This window comes from Ascaphus truei, chromosome 21 (genome assembly GCF_040206685.1).
Source record: "Ascaphus truei isolate aAscTru1 chromosome 21, aAscTru1.hap1, whole genome shotgun sequence".
NCBI lineage: Eukaryota > Metazoa > Chordata > Amphibia > Anura > Ascaphidae > Ascaphus > Ascaphus truei.
The window spans coordinates 5,481,616-5,505,890 of NC_134503.1; the positions used below are offsets into that span (position 1 = coordinate 5,481,616).

General features: G+C 47.6%; 1 protein-coding gene across 1 annotated transcript in view; it reads left to right on the forward strand.

The window, feature by feature from the left end:
• Positions 1–8,533: 8,533 nt before the first annotated feature.
• NCS1 (neuronal calcium sensor 1) overlaps positions 8,534–24,275 on the forward strand; it is a 33,892-nt gene continuing 18,150 nt past the window's right edge. Inside the window, exons 1-2 of the mRNA XM_075578691.1 lie at positions 8,534–8,676; positions 18,079–18,103. Coding sequence (XP_075434806.1) covers positions 8,613–8,676; positions 18,079–18,103 — 89 coding nt within the window. The 5' untranslated portion in view covers positions 8,534–8,612. The remainder of the gene's footprint in view (positions 8,677–18,078; positions 18,104–24,275) is intronic.

Consider the following 24,275-nt stretch of genomic DNA (forward strand, 5'->3'; position numbering starts at 1 on the left):
GTATTGTAGCGTGGGAGGGGGAGCTGGTCCCCTGGCTTATCTAAGCCTGCATTTCTGTAAGGCGATATTACTCTTACTCACAGGTCACAGTATCCATATAGACCGGCCTTGGTAGGGTACTCTTCAAGTACCCCCTTACTGTCACCTTTAGAGCAGCCCTGTTGTGACCTATGGGACATATTTTTTTAAATCCCTATATTTTAAGTGTTGAATAAAGGTTTTTTTTAACTTCGCTCCACCCCACCACATACCCACCTCCCTACTCCCCACCCACTCCTCTATATTAACCCATTCTCCACAATGAGTGATATTGAGTGCTTAGAAGTAGGGATTCTTTTCTGGATCAGCGGTCCTTCTGGACCTTGTCATCCCGTTGTTTTGCACCTCTATGTTCTTCCCCCTGCTGCACTGTTCCCTCCTACTACTTTGTGTAACTATTTAGACTCATCGGGACTGCTGGTATCCCACCGTTCTTAAAGGCGGATAGAGTGGGAGATACAATGCCGTTCTATGAAGGTACAACATAGAGGACCCAATAAGAAGGAGACCGTACGTATCACCATCCTCATCATCATCATCATCATGGGACATATTGAACCCTGCGTCTGTGAATCATTATTGTTTTACGTTTCCTCTTGTCAAAAACTTCAGCAGGCCGGAGCTGACACCTCTGCGTCGGATAATATAACATAGGAACACTGGATTAACAAACTTGTTACGTTTGACTGTAGCCACCAGCAGAAAACAGTGCAGGGTGTCAAAGCAAACGTCTCCGTGTGTTGGTACATAGACCTCTGTCTCCCTTTCTCCTCTCGCTGGTATCTCCTCTGCAGCCTCAGCATGTAGTCTGTGCACATGAAAGAGAAGCATTGCAGCACCTGGGGGCATCAGCAATTAATTCTCCCTCTCCCTCTGCATCTTCCCTGTCTCTCTGCCACATGTCCCTTGTTGGGCTGGGAGAGTCGGACCTGCACAGGGAGAGATATCTATACATTTCCATCTTTGATGTCATATTAGGCAGAGAGCAGAGAGAGAGAGAAGGGAGCCTCCCGGGGACTGGGCATGAGGAATCATCGTGAGCTGGTGCCAGGGAGTGTGGGCGAGGCTGGCAGTGGGATTTCTAGCATAACACAAGCTGCGTGTTTAACCCTTCTTTCACTGCCAGAGATGGGGTTAACACAAGGCACTTCATTTATCCTTGGCAGGGAGGGGGCCGGAGAAAAGGGCCGCATAATATAATGATACTAAGTTGATCCGTGCAATTGCAGCACCAAAGATCTCGCCCCCAAAAATATAACGTATCCTCTTGGGTCAAGGGATTCTGAAAAAGTGGCACAGGCACTTCTGGGGTTAAGGGGTTCTCAACTCCAGTCCTCAAGACCACCCCAACAGGTCAGGTTTTAAGGATAGCCCTGCTTCAGCACAGGTGGTTCAATCAATCCCTGCTTCTGCACAGGTGGCTCAATCAGTAGCTCAGTTAAAGACTGAGCCACTGATTGAGTTACCTGTGCTCAAGCTGGGATGTCCTTAAAACCTGACCTGTTGGGGGAGGTATCTTGAAGACTGGAGTTGAGAACCTCTGGGTTAACCCTTTGCAGACTCTGTGTCCTGAGTCTCTGTGTAGACTCTTGTTTGTCACCGATCCCCTATCGCTAACACGCTGTACTGTAATGTAAGGGGCTGCATACACGGCGGGGGTTATAGAAATAAAATTATACACACACACACACAATCTTTCTGCACACGTGTTTTCACGGTGAGGTTTAGGAGTAGTGGGAGCATAAACTGCAATAGTTGGGGGGCTTCAATAATTATTCTTTTATTTTGGGGGGGGGATATCATTAAATAATGAAAGTAAAAGTAATACACTAGTTTTGCTTAATATTTACATTTGTTAATGTAGCTCTTATGGGGTCATGAACACGAAGCTTGGTATCGAGCCCTTGATCGCAGTGTCACGGTGAAGGGTTAAAAGAAAGGCATATTTACGAGGGTGAAAAACATTGGTAATATTGAACAGCTTCCCGAACTGCTCCAGCTGCTCCCCTCCGATAAAGGATGTGTTTAGTAACCCGCTCACATACACCGGCAGAGAGCTGGACCAAAGGATCTTTTTATTACTTGTTTTTTTATTATTTATCTGAAATAAAGATAATGTGACTTCGCACAGAGAAACCTCACTGTGTTTTCTTGCTGTGATGCTTATCAGACGTGATGATAATGTGTATTCTCGGTGCTAGCCAGCTGCTGGCTTATAGTTACTAGCCAGCCCTCGCCCAGCCTTTGTGCAGGAGTGCGGCTGCCTTGAAGCTTTTCTTCAACAACAACCATTTCTCAGCTTCCACCGCTGCATTTTCTATCCCTGATGCACCCTACTCGCTCCTTCTCTGCCACAGCCGCCTGCAAAGGCTTTTTGTATCAGGGAAAGGATGGGTTCAAGACCTTTCGCGCTAGAGCAGGGGTGGCCAACTCCAGTCCTCAAGGGCCACCAAGAGGTCAGCACATGAGCCACTGATTGAGCCACGTATGCCTAAGTAGGGATATCCTGAAAACCTGACCTGTTTGATGCCCCTTGAGGACTGGAGTTGGCCGCCCATGGGTTAGAGAGCCCAGCCGTCCTCTAGGAAGCGGTGGATTTCCCATCAGGCCCGGCCCTAGGGCAGCAAAAATGTCCGCCCCCGCATAGGTTTGCCGCGCTCTCTGGCCTATCGGGCCTGATGGGAAGTCACTTAGCTGTCGCGGCCGCCTAACCTTCTCCTTCTGAACCACAGCGTCAATTGACTCCGTGGACGTCACCAACGGCGTCTCTTTGCCATGACAACACAACGTCGCAGTTGGTGACGTGGTTCAGAAGGAGGTGGAGGGAGGGGGGGGGGGGCGTCCGCAACAGCTAAGTGCCACGAGGCGGTGGATTTTCAGGGGCAAACAACAGGGCAGGTTTTCAGGATATTCCTGCTTCAGTCTTCAATTGAGCCACCTGTGCTGAAGCTGGGGTATCCTGAAAACCTGACCTGTTGGTGGCCCTTGAGGGCTGGAGTTGCCTGCCGCTGCACCATACTGTAATTGTGAAGCGCCTTGAGTCCCATCGTTAAAAAAGTGCTATATAAAATAAAGTTGGCAAATCTGTGACTGTATCCAGCTCCTGGAGTTATTGATCCTCTGGGATTGGGTCATTTTATTCACGGGAGGTGTACTTAACCACTGAGGCTCTGAGTTATTGATTAGCGGGCCTGCGGGAGACCTGCTTCAGTAGTAATCTATTCCCATATTCCCCATCTGCATTCAAAGCAGTTGTGCATTGAGCTGCAGCCTGCTCTCACCGATACTGTTGTGCTGAGGAACACCTCAAGAAAATGTCTTTGTAAATGCAGAAAGCAAACAGCAATCAATCCAATGCCTTTGCTATTCAATGGTGCTCAACTCCAGTCCTCAAGACCCCCCCAACAGGTCAGGTTTTCAGTGGTGAAAGGAAAAAGGGAAGCAGCGCTAACAGGTCAGGTTTTCATTACGGGTCAGATTTTCAGGCTATCCAGCTTCAGCACAGACTGAGCCACTGATTGAGCCACCTGTGCGGAAGCAGGGATATCCTGAAAACCTGACCTGTTGGGGGGTCTTGAGGACTGCAGTTGAGCACCCCTGGTTTAATTGGTCCTTTATTCCCACACTGAAATGGCTTTTTGAAGCTTCTCAGAAAAGTAACCCACTTATTTCAAAGAAGTAGACAATGAACCACTAAAAGCAACATTACATCACTGTTAATAGTTAATAGCCACATTTCTGCATCATTGGTGTGGTACCATGATTGGCCATTTATGAAGCAGGAGAGCAGAAGAAGATGGCAGGTCTGCCTCACATGTATCCATGGAGAGTAATAAAACAAGACATTTAGGGCCTATTACTGAAATATTATGAGTATAGGCCTCTATTGAATAGGAAAATATGATTGTATGGTACAAGGGCAGAGCCCCTAAGAGTGAATATTGACGTGTGTGTGTGTGTGTACGGCATGTCAGTGTGAATTCACCGTAACGACTCCGTTCCTGTTTGCTGGAATTGAAGGGTTTGAACTAAAGGGAGTAATCTTTCAAAAGGATACAAATATGTCCCATCAATCAGGCTATACCTGATAACTAGGGGTGCCAGGTGTCCGGTATTTGGATACTCTGTCCAGTAAAAAATGAGAGGTACTGTAATACTGGACATGTATGTGTCCGGTATTACCTCCCTGGACATAGTGACCTGAACCACCTTTCACCATTGACTCCAATATTTTTGGAGAAGCCACTTGGCAACCCAACTGATAACTAACGTCAGGTCCACCCATGTATAGATCCAGTCCTGGTTTTATATTCCATTTGCTGGTTTCCCGTTACTTTGGTACAGTAGAATGAGACCCTAGAAAGACCGGACTGGATCATTATCACAATGTGACCCGGAGTGAGTTGATATCAGAATGACACTGTCCAGTGTCAGTACAGCAGATAGCTTCTCACCCTTGCAGTGACATTGTATGCAACACTCTACCTGGCAGCGTTTCCAGCATCGACCTATCACACGCCATGATTGTGAAATGTGTGTGTCTGCCTAGGCCGTCTGTCCCATTGGGACGTCTCTTGGGTGTCGTGGTCACAGCCCATGACGTATGAACCGGAACAGACGGCAGAAGTTTCCCTAAATGACCAGCGTCTTCTTTAATCTGAGCAGACAGAGCTAGGTATATCCAATGTGTACCAGTGTTTGTGAACACACATTGCTATACCCACCACCCACCATTGTCACCCAGTCAATGTAAGTAGAGAACTTTATTACGTGAAATAATGACAAACCATGATACCTTCCTTTCCGTATCAACAAACTGTGTATGTATATGTATAAATGGATTTGAAGCCAAAGGTGACACATTGTGTGCTCATTTGCATGTCATTTCCCAGAATCCCTTGCTGCAGTGGAAGCACTGTATGCTGGACGATAATGGTGAAAGGCGGGGTTGCAGACCTGTCTAAGACATGCAAATGAGCAGTAATATTTCCATTTGCTATATATGTATGTACAGTGTTCGACAAACCTATACATTTGCTCGCCCCGGGCGAGTGGATTTAACCCCCGGGCGAGTAAATATTGGCCCAAGCAGCACACGTTTGGTACTAGGTGGCGAGTAGATTTTTTTGTGTGGCGAGTAGATTTTTTGGTGATTTGTCAACCACTGTGTATGTATATATATAACACCTAAAGTCATAAATCACTTACTGCACAGGGGGGAGGGATAGGTTTCATCCACAGATAATATTCCAGGCTGTTTTAAAGTAAAACCTTTCTTGCTTTATCCATTGTAACATCGCCCGAAGAAGAGATCAGTGTATCTCGAAAGCTCGCACAAATAAAAGCATTTTGTTAGCCACAGAACAGTATAGAGTATTTGTTTTTGATTATATATATATATATATATATATATATATATATATATATATATATACATTTGCATGTCATTTTCCAGAATCCCTTGCCGCAGTGGAAGCACTGTATGTAGGTGATAATGGTGAAAGGCGGGGTTGCAGACCTGTCTAAGACATGTGAATGTGCTCACAAGTGATCTTTTTATTTTCTATATATATACAGTACATATATACACATCCTTCCTTCCCTTGTTATATACTGTGTATTGTGACCACCCACACAGCATGTTAAGAAAAGGGATTATCCCTGTTAAATATATATATACACACGCCATAAACTGGGATGTTGGTGATAAAACAAGGGGTAACCCTAACCCTGTGTATGTTAAGATAAATATTTGTAGGGAAAAGTACAATGAATTCTAATTTATCTTAACCCTTCGCTGCTTTGCCGGATCCACTAGCAGCAAAAAGGTTAAAAGGTATCACTGTTCCCAACCAGTATCTCACCCGAATACAAGAAGTCAACGCACTTTTATAAACAACAAAAGACAGGGGTGCCCATTGCTACATCAAATTGACAAAACATATATGATAATAAGTACAAAGTATTTAAACTTTGTACTTATTATCATAAATTATTTATCAATTTGATGTAGCATTGGGCACCCCTGTCTTTTGTTGTATACATTTGCCACGCCTAGTACCACTCATTTTGGCATAAATATATATTCATGATGTGGTGGGTGTAGGAGTTTGAGCTAACTGGGAATGTGTGTGTGTGTTAAGCACTTTTATAAACGTTTGCGTTCTTGTTTATATTATTAGGGGTTGAATTTCTCCTTATTCTTGTTTTGATCTGTTTGCCTCTCTCGCTGCCTGCGCACAGCAATTCTCTGCGGGCGGAATAAAAAAAGCTTGTAAAAAAGGCAACATCGGCAGCAAAGAAAGAACGCGTCGCTTAGTCGCTTCCCCGCCGTAGGGAACGGAAAACCGTGCGGCCCTAACCGATGTGCTCAGTAATAACTGCAGACCACACAAACGACAGAGACAGCGGCCTCTCACGTTTATGGCATCAATTCACTGGGGAAAGTGACACGTTGTCAATAATTTTCTCGAGTCATTCTAGTGTGGTCATTATTAGTGATTGATAATGACCATTGAGGCTATGTGAAGACCTCCTTATAAGAGACCTAGTGTTACCTGTTTGAGCTACGATACCTTTTCTTATTGTTTTGTTTAAACGTTTGTTTTTTTTTAATTAATTTTCCATTTTTCAACAGACCACGACACCAAAATATAATGTACAATACTTCCAATGTCAACGTTTCCACATCTATCTTCAGTGCAAACCTTCATAAACAATGATTGCATACACTGTATGACAGCGGTGCGCAAACTGGGGGGCGCGACACCCAGGGAGGGCGTGAGGCTGCCTGTGGGGGGGCGCGTGGTTGACAGAGGCCCCGCGTGCTTCCCGAAGGCATTTAAGTTAAGTGCCGGGGGAGCTGCAGGGCCTCTGTAAACCTTTACTTACCTGGGCTCCACACGTGTCGCCATGGCAATGCGTCGTCGTGTGACGGCACATTGCTATGGCAACGTGACATCATGACGCCGTAGCCGAGGTAAGTGGGGGTGATGGGGGGGGGTCACGGGGGTGAGGTGACCACCGGTAAGGGGGCGCAGGGAAAAAAGTTTGCGCCCCCCTGCTCTATGATACTTTAGATATGTATGTTTCTGGCATGTGTCTCAGTAGTATTTTGCACCATGTAGGTATGTATAACTTTATTTATATAGCGCTATGCATGTACATAGCGCGTCACAGCAGTAATACACGTGACAATCATGTAAATAACAAATAATTCAAATAACACATAAGGCAGCGTCTCCGCTGGCGCTGACCGCGCTCATGCCTGAGAGCGGCGACTTCACCAACTCTCTAAGCATGAGCACCGGGTGTCCTGCCTATTTTGCAAGCGGGAGCGAGCGAGCGGGGGGGGGACGCTTCAAAGTCACTTTTTTTTGTCTTCTCAAGCACCAAGCTTGGGAGAGCGTGAGCGGGGACGTCAACATAAAGAGTACAGCAAGTAAAAGCGGCAAGCGGCGAGCGCACAGCACGCTCAGCGCCAGCCTGATGGGAAGAAACGCTTTCAGACATAAAAGTGACATTTTAGGAAAATGAGTCCCTGCCCCGAAGAGCTTACAATCTAATTAATCTAAACATACTTCTGTGCCAAATAAAAGAATTGAATTTGGAATAATAAATATTGCCTATGCATTGCAATGTGGCCGAGCCAGAAGTGGAGAGGTTGTAATAAGTAGGATATTTGATACTCATCATGTTGGCAGCAAAGCTATTGTGAATGGAAGAAATGGGAGCTTAGCTGCATCTGCAGAGGAGGGTGGGGAGAGGGCAGTGAGGGGTGTGTGTCTTTAGAGGAGGGGGGGGGGGAGAGAGAGACAGAGTGTGGCAGGCTCTTAGCTTCACAGGCAGCCAGTGAGTGAGAGACACAGAGAGGAAGAGGGAGGGACAACAGCATGTGTAAGAGTGGCAAGTAACCAGGGACAACCACAGAAGCACAGCTCCCAGGGAGGCAGGCAGGACAACCACAGAAGCACAGCTCCCAGGGAGGCAGGCAGGACAACCACAGAGGCACAGCTCCCAGGGAGGCAGGCAGGACAACCACAGGGGCACAGCTAACAGGGAGGCAGGCAGTGGGCAGGCAGGACAACCACAGAGGCACAGCTCCCAGGGAGGCAGGCAGCTCCCCATCCCACAGCTTGCAAGGGGGTAGCACACCTTGCAGGGGGTAGCACACCTTGCAGGGGGGTAGCACAGCTTGTAGGGGAGTAGCACAGCTGGCAGGGGGGTAGCACAGCTCAGGGCCTGTGTGCATCAGGACTGCAGCCTTGCAGCTTCTTCCTTTCCCTGGTGAAGGATTGAGGGGGAGAGAGGGTGAAATCTGAGCTGCAAATCAGCCACCACACAAAGAGGATCCAGCACACACATTCCCTGCTCTGTCTGTCTGCTCCCTGCTGGGGTAGATACCCAAGGCTGGGGGCGGAGGGGGGGGGGGGGTGAGCTGAGGGGTGGCTGGGTGGGGGGCTGGGGGGGAAGGGAGGCAGGCAGGAAGGGCCTCAGTTTGGGAAGCACAAGGGGGGGGGGGGGCTGCAGAGTGTGATTCATGAGTTAACTATCAGAAGACTGGGCTCATAACAATGGGGAAATCCAACAGCAAGCTGAAGCCGGAGGTGGTGGAAGAACTGACCAGAAAGACTTACTGTGAGTAGCTTCATCAGGGGCTGCTGGCCAGGAGGGGGGCTGTGAGAGGGGTGTGGGGAGGGGGTGTGTGTGAGGTGGCAGAGGGGGGGGGGGTATAGGAAGTGAGGCTGGCTGGACTGGTTGTTGCTCATCCTTCCTTATTTACAGTATTTTTGGCTGGGGATGTACCTCCCATGCTGGGCTTTTGGGACCTGAAGCTCTTACTGCAGACTGGTAGCCATGGGCCACCCAGATGGGTGTGTAGACTGCAGGAGGGGCGGTGTTTGGACATAGACAAGGGGAATAGGCGGTATATACAGTTGTATTATGTCATACAGCGCAGGGTGAGACCCTCTCTCCTTATGGAGATTGGTAGCCATGGGCCACCAGCGTGTGCGGTCAGGACAGATTGGGTCACTGGGTGTTTTTTGGGCATACATAGAGATGCACCTCAGGGGGCGAAGTATGCAGATGGACAAATGCCCCTTATGTGCCAAAGATTGCACGGAAAACATTACAATGCTCTAGCAGAAACGGCTTTAACCCAATCACTGCTGGGCATATGGGTGCCAGCAATCAGCATGCTGAGCGGGAGGGGTTCATCAGTATTTGGTGGGGGGTTAGATAAGGGGAACATGGAGAATATCGCTTCTGCGTAATAGTCGGTAAAGCCTAATTAACCCATTCAGTCCTCACAAAGGGCTTCTATGATTGGGTTTGTAGCCGAGCAAACATAGGCAGATGTTCAACAGCGCACATGGGAGATGAGACATACAGAGGTGTGTTTGGGGGATACACGTTATTCATGGGGTCGGCAGGTCATTTAACTTGTACAATGCCACAAGAAGCACTGGCAGATTACCCGGTACAGGGCGGTACCCCCAAATATGCACTTCCCATACACGGCCGCCCCCAGGCATATTATTCCATGCTGTGGAATATATTCCAGTCCGTACACAGATAATGATGTCTGGTTCTGCAGCTGTCCTGTGTGCGCAGTGCGTGGGGCCTAGTATATGAGATTACATGTACAATCTGTGTGTTATATCCATTAGTGTATGTCTAATCTATATATTGCACTTGGGTTGCGTTATATGTAAAATCTGCCTATCGCTTGCGTTACCTGACTAGTCTAAGTATTGCGTTAACTCAGGTTATGTTCGGGAGATCTTACAATCTAAGAGGTATGATGGGAGACTTACAGACACAATCATAGAAGGTGTAAGTGCAGAGGAGATTAATGAATGGCCAAGAGATTCGGTAAATGCAAATTGGAGTGTGGAGAGATGATGGTGTGCAGTATCCAGGAACAGCAGAGTTAATTTCAACAACAGAGCTGGTTTCCAAAGGATATTCGTCTGGAAGGGTTTGATCACTCTAAACATTGAGCTCATACCATTTGCCCAAGTGCCCTATAAATTCATCTAATCTGGTTTCCTAAGAAAACCAGTTAGACTTTTCAGGCTGCATATGGACTAATGTGGAATTTGTTATATCACAACTTAATTTTGCACGGAATATTGTATGTGTGTACACGACATCACAATTATTTGCACTTAATTGTAACTAGTGCTATTTACACAAATGTTCACCCCATGAGTGCAGAGGAGATTAATGAATGGCCAAGATGTTTGGTAAATGCAACTTGGAGTGTGGGTGAGATGTACTTGTACCCACATGCTGTTATCATGCAGATTGGACTTAAAGATGGTTAGAGAAGATGCTTGGCATGTATAGAGTTTGGGAGACGTCCACACTCAAGAGGCAAAGACTGGATTAGGTTTGGGGCAGGGAGAAAAGAGAAAAGCCATGTAGGTGATACCAATGTTACTAGGAAGACAGTAGTGGGAATTAGGAGGCTGTTCTAGGAGAAAGTCAGATGTAGTTCCAGTGGTTTGTGTAGATGGCAAAGGAGGGAGTTATGAGGCAGGAAGACCTGTCGAGTAAAGGTGACAATCAGGAAAACGTCAGACAGTAAGTCCTGTTTGGGATATGTGGAGCCAGGCCATCATACCATAACCCAAACACTGCAGTGTCTGTCTGTCACCTGATATACCGGGAGGCATGGGCTGATTGCACTGGCTGTACACTGACTCCCAGGCAGACGAGTTTAATTCATTCCCCGTAATTAATAACATCAGTTTTCTCACGTACAGTAATTTCTTTAATTATATTCATCCTGCACTAGCGATATAATATGTTAAAAGGGCCGAGTACAAAGTCTTACAATTGTGCAAGAATAAAGTGGAATTCATGAAGATTGTAAGCTCTTCAGCCAAGGGACTCTCTACTAATTTTTTTTTTTTATATTTAATGGCCAATTATGTTATACATGCCGGTATTATTATTTTTGCAACATTTCTCTGTAAATCACTGTGCAGATGGCTGGCTCTATGCAAGTATCAAAATGTATATACTTTTGCACATAATAAAATAATATTTGTCACAGTGCACTATATAATATAGATACATATACTATTTTTTTTATATATAATATATATATATTTATATATCTCGCCCAAAGAAGAGATCAGTGTATCTCGAAAGCGCACAATTAGCATAGAACGTACAGGGGCTGTGACACAATATTAGGAAGCAAGCAACAAGCGAATGTTGGGAAGAGGGAATTCCTGCCCTGAAGAGCTTACACTCCAATAGGTAAAGTGGGAGCCATAAGAAGTACATGTATGGCACTTCAGGTTATCTGTTTACAGCAAAGAAAAAGGAGGGGTGTGTGACCATCAATGTTAATAATAGTCAAAGGGATATTTTTATAATCTTTGCTGTGTACGGTGTGACTGTTTTTCCCATTGTGTGGCATGAGGTATGTAAGCTCCCCTGGCTCCTTCCGAATGCATGTGTGTGCGTGGGCATTGGGGCTGTGTCATTCTGGGTACTCAGCATGTGAATGTCTCATCCTGTTCCCTGGAACATGACACTGAGTGCGCAGTCACTTTGGGCGGCAGTGTGCAGGTTGGAGTGCGTTTGTGACACGTGACCCTATTAGACGCGATGTGAGCCAGTAACTTGTGACTTATAAGTTCACAAAACCTACTGATGTCTTCCAGCACTTAAGTAGTTAAGGGTCTAGTTCTACCTTAGCATATATTGATATACATTTGTATATGTGTATATATAAGGATGTGTGTGTACCGTGTGTATGCATATAATATATGTAATATACACCTTTTTGTTTTAAAATAAAAAAAAAATATATATATTTATTACCGGACATATCACAAGAATGATCCGTGGGCGTGTCTGGCGGGCGTGCCAGTGACGTCATGGAGATGGTTCGCCCTCATTGGGCGAACCGCTCACGTGACCAGCCTGTCGCGCCAGGAAATCAGTTTCAACTGATTTCTTGCGCAACGCGCGCCCCCTCCCGCACGCCGCATAGATGCGAACACTGCCTTAAGGCAGTCTGTTCGCTTAGGCCTGCGGCACCATGTCCGAGGCCTAACGTGGAGAAAAGAGGCTGTAACCGCAGTACCTGGGGGATCATTAGGCGGCTAAGTCCTAGGTGGTGGCTGCTGCACGCGCGCCTGGCGTCCTGGCGGCGCGTGCACAGCTTAAAGCCGCGATCTGCGGTCTGTAGGGTGCGATGGGAGGCGTGGGGGCGTGGCCAAAACGGAGAGGGCGCAGCCCAGCAGCTCAAAGCACTGCGCTCCCATTGGTCCAAGCTATCTGCCCTCGTATTGGCTCCCAGCGCACCGCGTGACCGCGTCGCCGCACGGGAACACAATGGTGTTGTCTCCCCAGCTGGCTGACGCGCCACCGCACTGCGTGAGCCAACACGCGAGAAGACACTGGGGCCTGCCTAATTGACGTTAGTGACGGGTGTGCGGAGCGCACGCTGCCGCCGTCGCCACCGGGGACCTAGCCTTAGGGGGGCTTCATCCAGCTTCATCCACCTGTGGGCCCACATGGGCTGAAGAAGAAGAAGATGATGATGATTGAATGTGATTGTGTGTGTGTGTATACATACATGTACACATACCAAATATAAAGCAGTATAACTATTTAAGACATGTTATAATAATAATAATAGCATGTTCTTGTATAGCGCTGCTAGTTGTACGCAGCGCTGTACAGAGACATTTTGCAGGCACAGGTCCCTGCCCCATAGAGCTTACAATCTATGTTTTTGGTGCCTGAGGCACAGGGAGATAAAGTGACTTGCCCAAGGTCACAAGGAGCCGACACTGGGAATTGAACCAGGCTCCCCTGTAACAATCTCAGTCTTTACTCGCTGAGCCGCTCCTTTAATAACATTGCACATTGCAGTGAAGGGGAAATATAAATCAGAAATGGATAAGGCTTCCTACGAGCTCAGGGTCCTTGAGTAGCTTCTTGTCCATGGAAATGACAACGTGTGATCTTCCCCCAGTCACTTCTGTTAGACTCTGTGTGAACCAGTGTGTGCATTTGCACGGTCTCCTCCTAAATCCAGCTTCTGCATGGGAGTGAAACAAACAATTCCTTGTGGAATTTGGCCTTGCCTCGCTAGCAGACAGTGTGTTAAAGAGTACGTTCCTATTAGTCATGGAATGTAACCATTCCACACCCGAGAGGCCTGGAACGCAGGATCCTTATGTCGTTATGCACTCATATACTACAGTTGTTTTCTTATAATTTGTAGAGATATTGCTGGGGAGGGGGGGGGATGGGGTACACCCAAACTATATCCACATATCCCTATCAAATATCTTTTTATTGGCTTTGCGGTATTTGACTCTAGGGGGCTGTTCCTTGTATGCACTACTTTTTCAGTCTTAACATTTCTTCTGGGTCTCCCAGCCTCTGACTTTCTACCCTCTGCCATTCCTTGACCCACCCTTCTCTCTGAAAAAAATGCTTCTTGTCTGTTCTCTATTCCCAGTGTATTCCTGTCTCTGTCTGCAGTGCGTTACTGCAGGGGGTCAACTCCAGCCCTCCAGCCCCCCTAACAGGTCAAGTTTTCAGGATATCCCAGCTTCAGTACAGGTGGCTCAATTGGGCCCAGCTTCGACTGAGCCTCTGATTGAGCCACCTTGTGCTGAAGCTGGGATATCCTCAAAACCTGACCTGTTGGTAGGGTTGCCAGGTGTCCAGTACTGAACCGGACTGTCCTGTATTTGTACACTCTGTCCAGTAATAAAATGAGAGGTAATACTGGACATGTTCCCCGTAGGGCTGTTAATCGGCCATATTTATTTTGCGCCTGCTTCGGGGACCCCCCTCTCCCCTCCCGCTGTGTTACAGACGCCGCGTTCTGTGCACACCTCTTCTGTAACAGTTTAAAGGTGCATTCACGTTAGCAGACATGCTAAGAATCACGTCTTTCTACCTCATTATCACTTCATCTTGCCTTTTCCTTTTCACCCGAAGCTGGAGTCCCGCTTACCAGCGGAGACGCGACTTGCAGTGAGACGAAAACGCCCCATCCGTGCGGCGCCTTCTCCTTTTTATATCTGTGACGGTTTCATCATTCAGGATGTGTTTAATAGCGTCGCACGTCTGAGCCCCAAAGATTAAAGCAGCAACCTCGCTTTTATTCTTTCTTAGTTGAGCTGGGGGATTTTGTACTAAAAACAAAACGCTTCCTGGTTCGGGTGGTGTGTGGATGAGACTCCCCAGACCCTTGGGAAAACAAAATGGCGGCCAGTGACTTTGCTTCAGCGATTGTCTTGCAAGCAGTGAATATTGCTGTGACGGACAGATTTAATATTACCATGGGACATTTCAGCCATTCCCTTGGGAGCATGAGATCGTTAGGGAGCGATGGCTTCCCATATCCTCTGGAATTACATTTAAAACCCTAGTTCTGATTTGCAAAGCTCTCGATAATGCTGCCCCTCCCCCTTACATCTCAGCCCAAATATACCCCCTAAACACCCCCTCCGTTCTACCCATAACATCTGCCTTATTACCTCCTCTCACTCCCACCTACAATCCTTCTCCCGTGCTGTCCCCTGTCCCTGGAGTTCCCCACCAGGCACCATCAGACTCCCCCCCAGCTTTTAGACATTCAAAAACTCACTGAAAACTTATTTTTATGGAACTCTATCTGGCATACCCCTTACCCCCCCTCCACCCAGCCCCCCCCCCAACTATTGGTACCAGCTGTGCGGCTGGACCCAACTCCGTACTAACACTCCCTTACATCCACCCCCCCAAAACCTTTAGGGACCCCGCTGTGCGGCTGGACCATACCCCATCCCGAGGCCAGCTCTGTCCCACAATGGGCAGCCATGCTACTTTTCGTTTCAACGTTGCCCCTTTATTACCTCCTGTATCTGTGTGCGCTTGTCTGTCCTCACTTGTATATTGTTCTGTTTATGTCACATACATAACTCTGTACCCCCCCCTTGTACCACGCTGCGGAATATTTGGGCGCTTTACAAGTAAACACTAATAATGGTTGGTAACGCAGTCCTTGCCGAATCTGTCCGGAGATCCATCCTTCGTGGTAAATTGGGAGCCTCGGCCAGTTCAAGTTTAGCCATTACAACGTAGTGTAGCGTTTGAGTAGCCTTATTGCTTCAGGAGAAGTGGAGGTTTCCATACGAAAGTACCAAATGTCACAGTTCTTCATCGCTATAGCTGAATGCGGCCTTTCCATGGCTCACCTCACTCCTGCCAGAAAGAGCCGTGAGAGGCTCCAAAAACTTGTACAAAACTATGGGGCTTGTTCTGTAAGCTCCGTTAGCGCTTTACTGTGTGTTCTGCTCGGAAGGCCCCATTTAAGTCAATGGGTTCTTCCGTGCAGATCGCTCGGTACAGCGCTAACGGAGCTTGCAGAGTAAGCCCCTATATATGGGGGAAACTGCTGTGCTGGTACACATCCCAGTATGCAAACCTGGATTACCTGGACCAGTCCTGGCTACCCTACTATCTTTCCTGTCCCCAAATGTCCTCCATGACGCCTCTGCTAAACATGCACAGATTCCACAAGTTAAAGATGGAGATGCAGTCCCTGTTAACATGGGGGGTTCGAACGGCTTCTTGTGACATTGCTCTCCCCTCTTCCCCTCCCCCAGGTTCGCCGCTGTCCTTCTCCCCCTTTATTTTATGGTTGTGTGAGAAGCATCTCCCGGTAATGAGAGAATTTGTTCTCCAGCCTGCGACACTCGTCTACCCTTCCCTTAACCTGCCTCTCACTCCACCCCCCCCCACCCCCGCTATCTTGCAGTATGTATTCTCGCTCTGCCGTTTTCAGGCTGAATCCTGCTTGCCCAATCCTAGAGAATATATATTTTATTCCCAGAAAGCCTTTATATTTCATCTGCTTTTCCCTAAACGTCTTCTACAACAAAAAATACAATGTTCCTCTCGTCATCGAGACACGAGCCGCTTCCTAGCTTCTGAGACAGGGGAAGGCCAGCTCCAGTCCTCAAGGGCCCCCAGCAGGTCAGGGTTTCAGAATAGCCCTGCTTCAGCACAGGGGGCTCAATCAGTCCCTGCTTCAGCACAGGGGGGTTCAATGCGTCCCAGCTTTAGCACAGGGGGTCCAATCAGTCCTTGCTCCAGCCCACAAACAGGTCAGGCTGTTGCAGTACATGGCTCACTGTGTTCCCTTCCCTGATACTCCAATATATGCAGCTGGGTGGGATTGCACTTTTAGTAATTGACATTTATTCCCATTCCCCACCCACATTCTCTCTCCCTTCACTGCCCTCATCATCTTTCTCCCTCCCCTTGGTGTTTCCTCTCCCTGGCTCCCCTGTCTCCCATCTCTCTCCCATTCGCTTCCCTGTCACTGTCACTGTCTCATTGTGTTCCACTTTCCCTTTGTCTGACCCACGCCTGCAGTGCAGTAATTGGTAATTGCTCTGAGATGTCTCAGCCTCTGTGTTATTGGAGACACACTGTCTTCTAGCTTCTGCAATGCACATGTTGGGGGGGGGGGGTGAGTTTCACACTCACCTGAGAGCCGTGGGGTCTTTTTTAGCAAGACGTTCAGAAGATCAGGGCAGCCACACGACTCCATCAGAAATACCGGCTCTTTGCAGCTGCTTCGTTGTTGATTTTGTATTACCAGGTCCCCCCCCAGTGCAAAGCACTGATACATCTCGCTACTGAGAGATAAGGTTAATCAATTAGACCTACTGTCTCAGAGCCATGTGGTTACCCTCCATATCATGTCAGGTGGCAGTAACATTCATATTAATAGGAGTATATAATGCAGTGTATGCAGCATTTATACTAACACTGCTCATGTATAGTCAAAGACTGAGCCACCTGTGCTGAAGCAGGGATATCCCTAATACCTGGCCTCTTGGTGGCCCTTGAGGACAGGCATTAGAGCATCATGCATACAGCATAGTTCAGCTCGGGCTAATCTAGCAGCGTCTCTGATTCAGGTTTAGCTGAGTCCAGGGTTTGAACAGGGAAAGACAACACCCGCCCCACACCTCTGGGATGCGGTTCCCCCTCAATAACCGACAGGCACCCTCTCTATCCACCTTTAAGACCCATCTTAAAACCCACTTCCTTATCGAAGCATATGGGTAACTCCGTGGCTGACACTATACATCTCATATGCACTGACCGTGGCCCCTCGCAGACGCACTTACCAGAACCCCTTCCTACTGTATCTGTACGTTCTTCCTACGCACCAATTAGATTGTAAGCTCTTCGGGGCAGAGACTCCTTTTCCTAGTCTTACTTTTGTGTCTGAAGTGCTTATTCCCATTATGTGTTATATATTATGTCCTGTGTATTACTGCTGTGAAGCGCTATATTCATAGATGATGCTTTATAAATAAAGATATACCTACCTAAATCAAATGCAGAAGGGGCAGAGGCATCGTAATTGTATATGGGACTGTGGAAGCCTATAGGAAGGATGTGCTGCAGTTTGGCAATAAAGGGATTACCCATGCCCCTATACAAAGTGGTGAGGCTGTATGGCAAGTTGGTAAAACCTGTACTTGTGGTAATGTTTATTCTTCAAAACGAGCTGGCATTGTACACTACACTGGATGAGGGATACTGTACGTACACTGTATGGGGGATACTGTATGTACACTGTGAGGGATACTGTACACTGAGGGATACTGTATGAGGGATGCTGTACACTGTAAGAGGAATACTATATGAGGGATACTGTATACTGTATGAGGGATACTGTACACTGTATGAGGGATACTGTACATTGTATGAGGGATACTGTATACTGTACGAGGGATACTGTAAACTGTATGAGGGATACTGTACACTGTATGAGGGATACTGTACGAGGGATACTGTAAACTGTATGAGGGATACTGTAAACTGTATGAGGGATACTGTACACTGTATGAGGGATACTGTACACTGTACGAGGGATACTGTACACTGTACGGGGGATACTGTACACTGTATGGGGGATACTGTATGCAACATTTACACGAACGCTCAGAAGTCTAATTCTAAAGTCTTTCTTGTGTTCTTTTGCAGTTACAGAGAAGGAGGTGCAGCAGTGGTGAGTTACCATCCTATCCATCCTATATGATGCATGTTCGTGGGAGCTGAGATTGAATGTGCGTCAAACAATGTGTGTTCGGTTGATGCATCATGTATCGTGTGAGTGATGCAGCGTGTACCCAACCAGCGCAGTGTCATTGGATGGTGCAGTGTGTATTCATATTAGTACAGACAGTCCTCGGTTATCCACCGGATTCCGTTCTGGAAGTAGCGTTGGATAGTGAAACCGTTGTAAAGTGAGTCCCATGTTAATCAGTGGCGGTGAGCGTCGGATACCGCATTCAGGCGTCGAATAACGGCCCATAGGGTTGCATTGTAAAGCGTTGGATATGCCATTCGTTGTAAAGTGAAATGTTGGATAGCGAGGACTACCTGTAGTACTGTGCAGCGTGTATCCGTTTGTCAGTGCACTGTGTGGTGGACACGGGGCTCTTCAACTACTTTCCCAGAGGGACCAGATCAAGAAAAAAGAATTAGGAGTAGATGGGACACATTTGTAGACGTAAACTTATACTTCAAAAATGTGCGAGTATTTATTACATCTGTGCCATATATATATATTTCGATTACCTTGAAGTGAATTTTAGTGTGAAAAATTGCACTTTGCTGCCTGACCAACTATAGAAGAGAAGGGTGGGGGGCCGTGCTGGTCCGTTCTTCCATGTAGTAAAAAGAAGAGAGAGGGAGTAGGGGATGTGATACCTTTTATTGGACCAACAAGTAGTTGATATGTTACAAGCTTTTCAACCTCTCGGGTTCCTTCATCAGGTCTACCTACCCCTACCCTGAGAGGTTGGAAAGCTTGTAACAGATAATCTACTTGTTGGTCTAATAAAAAGTATCACACCCCCCACTCCGTCCCCCGGCTTTGGTTTTAGCAGATTTTAGTGAGTTTTGGAGAGCCCTGAATTGCGCAATTTGAGCAGCGCGAATTGTATTAATGGCGACTGATGCCGCTTGGGACACCTTGTCCATGTCCTTCTCTACCCGCTCTGGACAGCCGATAAAAAGGTGCGGATTTGCCTTATAAGTACATACAGAGGCTATAAGCGTTTTGTAAAGTCTGAATTCTCAATGGATTTATACAATGTTGATGAAAACCCTTCGCAGACTTTGCCCTCCCACAGAAATACATTACACGGAGGCGCAGAATCCGGCGCCGATTCCCCCCTCCTTCCTATACGCTCAGATTTGACCTTTTAATTCGTGTTCTGCAGGGTGCTGTTGGCACAGGAGGGGTTAGTACACAGCCCTGAACATAAATGCATGAATGAGAAAACCAACCAAAGTCCAGTTCCTGGTGGGATGAAAGGGAACGAAGGACAGGGGGGTGTTTAGTCGGTCACATGGAGGTGACGGACGCAGGCAAATGTCAAATTATTTATAGATAGGTTTTTTTATGTTAAACATTCTTTTTGTACAAATTACAAACAGTTACTTTAAGGGTGAAACAAAATCTTTCCTAAGAAGCCAATAATACAGTTAAGTTGTTGAGGGGGGAAGGGGAACCATTTTAGTTTAGCTGCTATATGGGGGGGGCCCTATAAACAAGCTGTCACCCCTCCACCTCCTTTTTTTTATGTTTTATGGAAGGGGCGCAGGGGGTTCCCAGAAAGGAAACGCGTTCCTTTCAGCTCCGCGGACCCCCTTATTCAAGGGAAAAGTGCTACCGATACTTCCACAAATGTAAGTGCCCCCACATGGCGCTATCCAATATCAAGCCGCGGCAAATGATGTTTGCGGCTTTCTATTTTGCCTGCGTAACACGGTAGATGTAAGCCGCCATTTTGTTAACCCTAGAAGGGATGGTACTGGCGCTGCCTGTTATGCATCTCGCGAACTAGGGGGAGCTCTGAGCTGAAATTGCTGCGGCTCTGTCTTGGGGACCCCCGGCTTTCCTTCCACATACAAAAAAAAGCGAGGGGGCTAATTTGAGCCAGGGGGGCTTCTCCTTTAAAAAGCTTTGCAATCCCTTGTAAGATATTTTAACCTGCCCCCCCCCTCCCTACAGCAATAACTAAGCCATGTGCAAAAGGCAAGATGGCCAAGATATGTGCGTTGGGCTCCCCCAAATAAATCCAATAATGGTTCCACTTAATAGAATATAATAGACTTGTTATTGATGGAGGGCAGCGGTCTTCTTTTTGTTTGTTACTCTCTCTGATCCCACACTAAATAGTGTCAACTCTGTACTGCGCCTCACGGGGTGTATGTGCCTTCTTGTAACTTTATAAATGTACCGCCTTATTATCCACAGTCCATATGTGCTATGACGGGGCTTGCATATGTCCTCCCTTAGTACTCTACAAGGGAACGCACTAGACCAATACTCAACTATATATATGTATGTATATGTTTATATATATATATGTACACACACACACACACACACACACTTTATGGTGGGGTGTAGTTGCGTGGCAGGCCTGTTATGGGTGAAATGTTTGTAAGATGCTTGTATACGTCACAGAGGACAGTGTAAGTGGCGGGAACGGGTCTCCCGGCTTTCTTTTATCCGCTCGTGGTTTAACAGCTCCGCAGGTATCTGCTGCTGCTTCCCTCAACTCCCTCACTGCAGCCTAGGGCCGTGTTTATAGCGCCGGCGACACGACCAATGACGTCACCCGTCGCTGTCGACATTGGCGAAAGTTGAACTTTAGGTTTGAGCGACGTCGCTGGAGACAAGGCTAGTGACGTCACCAAGGGGGTGGGGCAGAGTGCAGTAGGCGCTCTGTGATTGGTTTAGAGACAGTCACATGTGGCGACTGTCTTTCCCAAAATCAAATTTCACTGGCTTTCAAATTTTATGTCGCTTCGTCGCCGTCGCGATTATAAGCGCATGCAACTGATTAAATGCATTTGTTTTGGCGCGGCGTCATGTCACCTTCGCCAGGAACTATAAGCGCAGCCTAAGATGGCACTGGCTGTCAGACTGTAACTAGATGTCGCTCTGTGTGTCTCTTAGACTGTCACTAGTTGTCTCTTGGTGTGTCTCCCAGACTGTCACTAGCTGTCTCTGTGTGTCTCTCAGAATGTCACTAGCTGTCTCTCTGTGTCTCCCAGACTGTCACTAGCTGTCTCTCTGTGTGTCTCCCAGACTGTCACTTGCTGTCTTTATGTGTCTCTGAGACTGTCACTAACTGTCTCTGTGTCTCTCAGACTGTCACTAGCTGTCTCTGTGTGTCTCTCAGACTGACAGTTGCTCTCAAGATTATATCTTCTTCTTATCCAATCCCATATCTCCTGTCGTGTGTTGCCAGGCAGATCAGGGACAGTGTCTCTTATTCCTTATCGCACCATGTGATAGGTGGAGCAGATTCTTTCTGCATTGTCCACAGCACACATATTATTGTAGCAGGGGCTACATACACATGAAACGAGCCATTTTCAATGGGGATCTTCGTCTGCAAACGACCCTAACGGCTGCTTTGCCGTATATACAATGAGGTCCTAAACCTCCTGGCTGTTGGGAACCTCTGTCCCCAAGTGTCCCCACCCACCGCTCGTCCGAGTCCCGCAGCGTATTGCTCGGCTCTCGCACTCGGGTAAGTGAGCGAGTTTCTCTGTCTATAAGGGCAATGTAGGATCACGCCAGCCAGTGGTAACGGCGCCAGGGTTTGGGTGTCTGTGCTGTGACAGGCACCCTCCTCCCTCTCGTGATATCTCCTTCCCGACTGTCACACCGGGTGGGTGATGTCTCCCGGGGGGATTCTCGGGCGCCGGCTCCAGACTGTCTCAGCTGGCACCTTGCAGCCGAGCGGATAACCGGGCTTAGTAATTGAACGCAGCAGCCCGTGTCCAGGGCGGGCGTCAGAATAAGCACATGTATTATTCACCTGCAGCTGCCGGGAAGCCGAGTTTCCGATGTTCTTCCTGCATAGCGCTGCTCGGGGAGGAAACCCGCGTACTGGGGGATCGTCACCGTGTACACATTACTCCATCATGGCTGGAATGCAGTACGCATTGTTAGACATCGTTGCAGTGTACGCACAGTTAAAGGCACAACGTATCTCTAGTTTAAGTAGCTTACAATGGGGTGGGTTGGGGGACCCCCCCCCCACCAGGGGAAACAAAATGGCTGCCAAATCTCAGGGCAATAGGAAGTCGCAACATTGCTTCCAACTTCCTTTTGGAAAGTCCCAGGGCTGTGTGTGTGTGTGTGTGTGTGTGTACGTACATACATACAGTTTTGGTATGCTGTAACCTTTATTGACAGCAGGGGTGGGCAACTCCAGTCCTCACGGGCCACCAACAGGTCAGGTTTTCAGGATATCTCTGCGTCAGCACAGGTGGTGCAGTCAAAGACTGAGCCACCTGTGCTGAAGCAGGGATATCCTGAACACCTGACCTGTTGGTGGCCCGTCATGACTGCAGTTTCCCACCCCTGTTTTACAGACTGCGTTCTTTGACACCACACACCTGTAATTTGGATGCTATAAAATGTACCATTTTTTTTTAACTTTCTCCCCGAGAATATTTCCCCCGTTCCTATGTATGTCAGATTTAGAGACCAGCCTGTGTATCCCTGGAACAATGTGTTCAATCAGTGAGGTCAGAGGTTTCAGACGGGGTGTGGTGATGCCTTCGGTCTTTAATATTAATAGCGACGATCAGGCAACCCAGTCTGAATACCCAGCATCCTTTGGGTGTTGGAGTCACACAGGACCATGCTGGAGGGGACGTCACCTCTCACTGCTTCCCTGTGAGTCTCATTGATCGATGGCACGCTGAAGCAGGGATATCCTGAAAACCTGACCTGTTGTGGCTCTTGAGGACTGGAGCTGGTGTCCGCTGATAGAAACCATTGTGTGAAAGCAGCAACACGTGAAATCTTAGGGGTTTTTTATTTTTATAAATCAGTTCTGCAGTATTACATAATACATTTTTATTATTATTATTATTATTATTCAACTCTTAATGCCATTTTAATGAATTTTACAGAATCATTTGATTTCTATAGCAGGCTTTAGCCCACCTCCCAAGATCTTTGCAACACTTTCCTGTTGGTGATAATTTGTTGCCAATGTTCCCAGCAGTTTGAGCTGCACACTGTAACAGTAGATAAGGTTACCGTAGTAATATAAGGACACATTGTAGCTGCTGAGTCGCACTGACTGAAGCAGCCATTATGTTAGTCACGCAATCAGGATTCTCACAGATTGATAACGGGGGCACCAAACGATTGCCAGTAAGAATCTACAATTATACATCGTCCCATTCTTTACATTTACAAAGAAAATATTGGGGAATAATATAGCTGCTCGAAAGAGGCAGAGACGGGCGAGTCGCCGTGTTGGTCCTTACATGTAGTAACAGAGGAGGGAGAGGGAGGAGCGGTTACGATGCCTTTTAGTGGTCCAACAAGTAGTTGATCTGTTGTAAGCTTTCCAACCTCTCCGGGTCCTTCATATGACAGTGAATGACAACCAGTTCCGTGGGTTATACGCTCACCCAGTACAACGAAATACCTTTTATTTATCATTTCCTGCAGTGCGGTTGAGGCGTGTCCAAGAAAGCATCAAGACCGACTCCCTTCCATCGTCTGTACGATCCCAGCATCTCAGCATTGTTACTCGGGTTGTTGGAAGCGCTGTGAAGCTGCGTTAAAAGCCTGCGCGTCTTTCACTATTTTGAATAATTCATTTAAATTGGTTGTTTTCACCATCACTTCCGAGCTCCAATCCTCCTGCTTCTCTCTTTCATGTTGATGGGGGGGAATATGCAAACTAAGACCCAGATCTCCCCCCCCCCCCCCCAACCCCAAAGGGTGCCAAGCTTTAGCCCGCCACAGCCCACCTCGCATATGAATGTGAGTGAAGGCGTGCTAATGCTTAGCACCGTTTTGTGAATCTGGGCCTAAAGTGCCAGATTGCCTGGGGGTAGAGCGACGGGACGCTGAAAGCACAAGGTGGTGGTCACTGTGAAGCCACTTCTTCTGTGTGTTACGGAAAGCTCACCCCGTACCTGAAAGAGTTAATGACAAGGCATCCGGCCGGACCGATAATTGCAGGACGCAGTTGATGAGTTTCCATGACAACCAGGCTCATCTTGGTGACTCCGGCTGTGCTGCGGTGCCCTGTCCCTCGGGGGAGCGTCCCCCTACTCTTTCTGTCTCTGGGGGCGTGGGGCTGTCCGTCCCCCCCCCCCCCGACTTCCAAACTCACCAGCCT